Here is a 6,994-nt window from a genome sequence, read left to right on the forward strand (position 1 = left end):
TATTTGAGAAAATAGCTAAATATAAAGAGAGAGAGAGAGAGAGAGAGAGAGAGAGAGAGAGAGAGAGAGAGAGAGAGAGAGAATATTTGGTTGCACCCCACTGTGCTTGTTATGTAAGTAAATTTACATAGAGAGAGTATATTATTTTGTACCCCACTGTACTTGTTATATAAGTGTATATACACAGTACAAACTGTTCTTTGTAAATTCCAAATGACTTTTTTTAGTAAATGCCTAAACCTAAAATTCAGTTTTGGTTCATAGTTAGGTGTCTGCATTAAATATGTAGAAGACATTCAAAAATGAAGAAAGGATTTAAAGATTAGTATTACCAAAAATAAATCTAGTGCATATTGGTGGCCATAGTTTTCCTTGATGTGTATGTATTTTCTCACTTTTTTTAACAAAATGATGTGTCAGTGGAAAACCCGGGCTATCACTGCAAGAAGAACAAAATACAAAACAGCCTATTGATGGATGCTTGTTGTAATTCTGTTATTTGTAGTTTGAACTTGCTAATATTGAACATTTAGTATCAATCACACCTATTATACAATTGTAAAAGACAGCCTAATAATTATTTTGATAACAGAAAGGATTATAAATGATGGAAGATTAAAAAGCACAAAAAAACAAAAAAAATCACTCAATTAAAAAAATAAAGGTACATAGTGTACCTGTTGCTGGGTTTAAAGAATACATAAATGCAAATTTTCCCTATTCCCTCCTTAGGGAAAAAGTGGTAAACTCACTTGTTAACATTTAAAAGCATTCAGATGCAGATCTGTTTTGGCAGATAAAGGAGAATGGGGAATAATTGCAATCAATATTGTATACATATACGTTTACCAAGGATGTGCCGGATTTATTGGTCAGTTGCTCAAATAGATGCCAGATATTCCAATATAATTTTGGATGGGCAGATCTGACCGAAAAAGTTTTTATATAATCATACAAGATGTACTTACCCGGTATGGGACAGCTGCCTTTCCTTTACCTACATAGAGGAGCCTGTTTACTTTTACCAGAAATACACAGTTAGATTCCGTCTAAATTATTATTTTGAATGCCACTTTAGTAAATCAGACCCATAAAGTGAATAATGTTTGCCAATTTTTCTGCAGCCGCGGATTTTTATTTATTTCTACCACTGTCACTTATAGTTCATCCAAGACATCAACTAAATGACTGCTGCCGCTATAGATAATAATGCTAAAAAATTAAATCGATTATCTGACTATGATGAATTAGGGATAGTAATTCGAATTTATTGATCCACTTCTTGCATGCCTCTTTCACCCCAAACCAATTCCATATAATTACCAGTTTACGTGTAATCAGCGAATTGTATATGTAAGTGTATGCATATGTGCCCTGCGTGTTCTTAGAAGAACACAGCGCTTTCTGTCTACAAATGAGGATAAAACCTACAATATATCCGTGCTTATTTTCATGGATTTTAAACACACACACACACACACACACATATCTCCTCATATGTGTTGAACGTACACTTTCGGTCGTGCAGGTACTTTATACAGGACTCCCAAGGTGTCATGTGCCATGTAAAATAAACTAGCTTGAACGAGCGCAAAATACACAGAAAAAATACATCACACTTCACTTTCCAAAAAGCAACATTTTTTTTTTTAAATCACTGGATGCTTTCTAGTGAGAAATAAATACATAAATTATTGTGAAATTACAGTGATCCAAAATATCTTAACAATCGTGTATTACCACACTACACACCACAAGGCAGTGCAAACCTTTGCTTGAATAGCAGCCTGTACAACAGGGAACAGGCAAGCGATCTCTCACAGACTTACATAGTTAATTATTAATCTGTGGTTTATACATTTGTTTTTTATGAAGCATTGATTAATATATTAGCAGGCCATATTAAACTTACATTCGAAAATGCTGGTCAATTCATTAAGGGTTGTGGCAGCCTGCCAGCAACCCAAGAGATGATTGCTCACAACTATAGCACCATAACAAATTGTGTGTGTGTGTGTGTGTGTGTGTGTGTGTGTGTGTGTGGTGTGTGTGTGTGTGTGTGTGTGTGATTATCTATCTATCTGACATGTACAAAGACATTTCCATTACAGATGAGCACAGGCTGCTTTAGGTTTAAATACAGAAAATAGGCATTCCACCTTAGTGGTCTCCAGGTGATTATTTTTACATTTGTGAGCCAGATATAAAACTGAAACTGCTCAATTAGATTGAACAAGAGGTGTACTTAAAGAGACAATCGTGGCAGTGTTTAAATCTTTATTTACCAGAACCTTGTAAAGCCAGAACAATTTGCATTCTATTAACTGCTTTTCAATAGGGCATTGACTGGAACTAAAGGATGCCACTATCCGGCCCTAATTACAGCCATCTGAATTACACTAAATGCATATGAATACAGAAAACATACATTACTCTGAGGATGAAAAGCAGTCCACCCCAGATCTATCAGTGGACAAAGGTATGGTCCACAGCTGAGGAATAACATGGACATCGGTAGAAAGTATCACACGGCAAGTGGGAAAAGACACGTGTAAAGGGACAGAATTGACTTTGTGTACACTGCTCTCAATATTGCATTGCTACATCCATATGTAATATACACAGGTATATATATTTGGTGCGTGCAATTTTCTGTATCCATATTGTTCAGTTGCTTATGTCAGGAAAGCATCTGCAGCAAGGACATTAGCCATGATAAATAGAAGAAAGATTATGCATTCAACAAAGCTTATACTGCTTGTTCATACACGTTCTATAGTGTGTTTTCCATATCTTAGTAAGTGACATAAGCACACATTCAATGAATTGGCCATTATTTCTTAGCACTGCTAGGCTTGGTAAATACCCCGCACACGAACAGAAATGTGCCTATGGTAGGGATAAAGTAAATATCAGCAGCCTTCAGTTGCTTTCAAATCCAGTCCAACAGAATCACAGCGTTTATACCTATGTTTGTGGGTGACCTGCTTATACAGTATGGTGCATATGTTCACCTAGTCTGGCATTTACAAAATATAATTACATAGTAATGACAGATACAAACTGTACCGTTGTAAAACTCAGACATTAGCCACATTGGAAAGGTTGGAGAGAGAAAGAAAGAAAGAAAGAAAGAAAGAAAGAAAGAAAGAAAGAAAGAAAGAAAGAAAGAAAGAAAGAAAGAAAGAAAGAAAGAAAGAAAGAAAGAGAAGGAAAGAAAGAAAGAAAGAGAAAGAAAGAAAGAAAAGTGGATTGATATAAAATATATGTGTATAGATACACAAGAGAGGGATAGATAGATAGATAGATAGATAGATAGATAGATAGATAGATAGATAGATAGATAGATAGATAGATAGATAGATAATCAGTGTGACTAGTACATTGATGTGGTAAAGTCTGTGGGACAGAGGGAAAAATCCCCAGTGGCCTTGTCTGTGTGCTATAGATAATTGATTGGATCTGCCATTTGTGAGATGAAGAGGCCTAGGGTGGATCGATAGGCGGGGGAGCAACTGGAAGATGAGCTAGTTAAAAAAGATTATTTTATATACATACATGCCTGTGTGTGTATGTGTGTGTGTATATATATATATATATATATACACACACACACACACATAACCAGCATATATACACTCTTGCTATGTGTATGTTTACATAGCAGAAGGCAATCACATTTTTGCCAACTGTCGTTTTCTTAGCATTTGTCAGACATCTAAGTGTACCAGGTGTACATTCTTTGCCTTGCCTCTGTATATTGGTGATAAATGATCAATTCATTAAACAGAACTGAAAAAAGATAAACCCACAATTATATTTTCAACATCACCCGCATGTCACTTAGCTGTTCTCATATAACTGTCACTCTATAACCTTATGACTTGGTTTTTAGCTATGGCTGACCTTTGCAGCTTTACACACATCCTCAATTCCCACAGCAACTGATTTACCATTTTTTCCCGAAACTTCTGTACAGCAAACGGTATGACCAGGGAACAAGTTTGTGAATTGAGTGTGTCATATTTTTTTCTGGATTTGTCTGTGTAGCTGTAGCTATAAGCTTTATATCCAATGCCGTTATGTAGGGTAGGTGATAATAAATTACCTTTTTGCATGTACTGGTGAGAGAGAGACCAGAGAGCTGGTCCATGGAATCTCTCAGAGTCGGACTGAACAGATATCACACATAGGTGTAAGTATTATATTTTCACCGTGGATTTATAAAGAGTTCAATAGAACGGAATGACCAGATCCCCCTTGGATGACAGAGATCCTAAATATATAGCCTTCTCCATTGTCTACCAAAAGAAATATGCTGTCTTGCAAATTCATTCTATATTTAACACATTATATTTTTATTTGAATATGTAGCACTTTCCAGCTAGGATGCACATTGGCTATATATATATATATATATATATATTTGTTTTTGCCCATTGCAATGCCAGCACCTAATCAGAACCCTCAACATGACAATAGGGTACAAAATAATTTGCCACTAAACTTCTCTTTACCCTATTTAAAATACTCGGACATTCAAGCAAGCCTTTAAGCCAGAGATGTGAATTAACCAAGCCCAAGTGACTTTACTCCCAAAATCAGAAGTAGAATTTGTGAAGTAATGCGTGCCTTATATATTGAAATATGTTATTGTTCCATGTTTAAATACATTGTATCATAGTATTATGTTTATGTCCTGTCATTAGGATGGCTGTGCCCTATAGCTGTAGCGATTTGAGAAATGAGCACTGTGAAGTCACACTCAATAAATGTGCTGTCAAAGTACATGCCACAATGTAATCCACTTAGCTAGTGTTCTGTACCAGATCAGGTGTAGTGGTAAGGTAATGCTTAAACTGCATGTAGGTTAACATAATATAAAAAGGATTGTTCAGTGATAAACTGTTCATGTTGGTAAAATTGTTTCATACCTACGCAGAGGTTTCTGTTATGCTAGGTAACATCTCCATTGTCTACCAAAAGAAATATTATTCATTTCTTGTAACACTTCCCGACCCAAGTTCCTGGTGTAGTTTACTCAGTTGGACATAAACATAATACTATGATACAATGAGTAAACTACACCAGTAGACTACACCAGGAACTTGGGTCGGGAAGTGTTACAAGAAATGAATAATAACATTATAAAACAAACAATTTTCAGTTCCAGTACTCTGAAATCACTAAGTAAAGCTGCCAAGAGATTTTTGCATTAGGTGGCGCAGCCAAGAATTGGAGCGTGAACTTTGGTCTTACCTGCCAATCTCAGTGCAGACATTCTTTGGAACTCAGGTTCCTGTAGCCATTTCCACATCCTCCTGAATGTCTCTCGGCCGGACTTAAGTTTACTCCAAGGTTTTGGATTCCTCAGAAGATCAGACAGAGTACCCTGAGACCTGCACAGGATTCTTTGAGCAAAGATAGCTTGTGGTATGCTGTATCTCTTCAGTTCTGCTGTGATCCTTTGAGCAACCTCTTTGGTATTAATCTCCTCCACTTGACCATTCCCACCGGCCTGAGACCCAGAACTTGATGCTTGTCTGTCCCTTTCACCAAGGATTGAGCCATTAGACGACGCATGGTGGTGTCCATGGGGATGCATTCCATTTAAAGGGCCCATCATACCGGCCGCAGAAGTGCCTAAGCTCCTCGTTAGGTGGTCCTCACTCCTAGATAACATGGCAGCGTGCGAGTCGAACCCGTTTGGTGATAACATTTTGTCATTAGTTAAATGTCCACCAGGACCATATGGGCCTAGTGACTGTTGTGAGTTGTGCAAAGTACCCAGGCCATTCGAAAGGGGGGAAAGTTGTTGTCCCATGGTTGCCATATCCTTTGGATAGTGACTATATATGTTACCCATAGATGCCAACCCCCTTTCATCCCTCATCAAGGTGAAACTTCCACTTACGTTCCCAGTTAGTCTTTGATGATGGTGGTGATGGTGGTGGTGGTGGTGCGGGTGGTGGAACTTGTCAGACACTGTAGAGATGGGTGGCAAGTGCTGAAGGGGGGTCAGTGTAGTGTAGGTGCTGCTTAGGCTCATGCCGGATGGAGATTCACAGGACATGTTCATAGCAGGATGCATACCTGCAAGGGTATGCTCGGCTCTGTATTCCCCTCCATCCAGAATGGAAGCCATGCTTGTCACCATAGCGGGTCGACCATGAGAAACCAGATTCCTGTGGGAAGCTTGTCTACTGTGTGTGGAGCTCATTAAATCGCCAGCTTGTGAATGGGATATACCGTGAATGTTCCCTAAATTCTCCATTGTAAGTTCCATCTTTCTCGCAGGTTTGCTTGTATTTGCCCCCTCCTCCTCCTTTCCTTTCTTCTCCTTTTGCTTTCCAGGCTAATTCAGATTCAAAGCTTTGCCATCGATTACCTTCCCCTTTGCAGTCAATCCCGCATGACTTGATGAGCTCTCTGCTCCTCTCCCTTTCTCCCTCTCTCTTCCACTTCCCCCTCCTTCCTATGCATACAATAGCTGTGTGAGATTGCTGGCTGATGGTCCTCTCTTTCCCCAAGTGATGGTGCTGGTCCTGGCTTTGTGATGTGCCTAGTGCTGAAAAGCTGCAGATAATATTGGAGCTCAGACTCAGACCTCCTGCCAGCCTCAGTTTCATAGCCAGCACAGCCTGACGTCAGCATCCCTCTGCTCATCGATAAGTACCTTTCTTTATGCAACTCCTGGTCACTACACAGTGCAGAGACCTGGGACAAGGCATTGTTCTGAGCAGATGTGCTGAGCCTGTGACTGTGCAATGACTACAAATCAGATGTCACCGTTAATATTAAGGCACCCATTTACGCTGTTGCGTTTTGATTTAGAGGGTGCAGCGTGCTAAAATGCATGCAAATACAATACATGTCCAATTTCCCTATAATAAAAATAGTGTCTGTTCCCATCTTAGCTTTGCTGTGCAGTGCGTTTAAAAAAATACAACATGTCTGGGTTTTTTTCTGTTTTAATGCATTGGAGGACCCATAG

General features: G+C 38.7%; 1 protein-coding gene across 1 annotated transcript in view; it reads right to left on the bottom strand.

Annotated features, from left to right (window-relative positions):
• Window positions 1-6,286, bottom strand: part of LOC108792858 (one cut domain family member 2-like) — an 89,302-nt gene extending 83,016 nt beyond the window's left edge. The window contains exon 1 of the mRNA XM_018563733.1: window positions 5,260-6,286. Coding sequence (XP_018419235.1) covers window positions 5,260-6,286 — 1,027 coding nt within the window. The remainder of the gene's footprint in view (window positions 1-5,259) is intronic.
• Window positions 6,287-6,994: the final 708 nt, after the last annotated feature.

Source organism: Nanorana parkeri, unplaced genomic scaffold (genome assembly GCF_000935625.1).
Source record: "Nanorana parkeri isolate BGI_ZX_2015 unplaced genomic scaffold, ASM93562v1 scaffold690, whole genome shotgun sequence".
NCBI lineage: Eukaryota > Metazoa > Chordata > Amphibia > Anura > Dicroglossidae > Nanorana > Nanorana parkeri.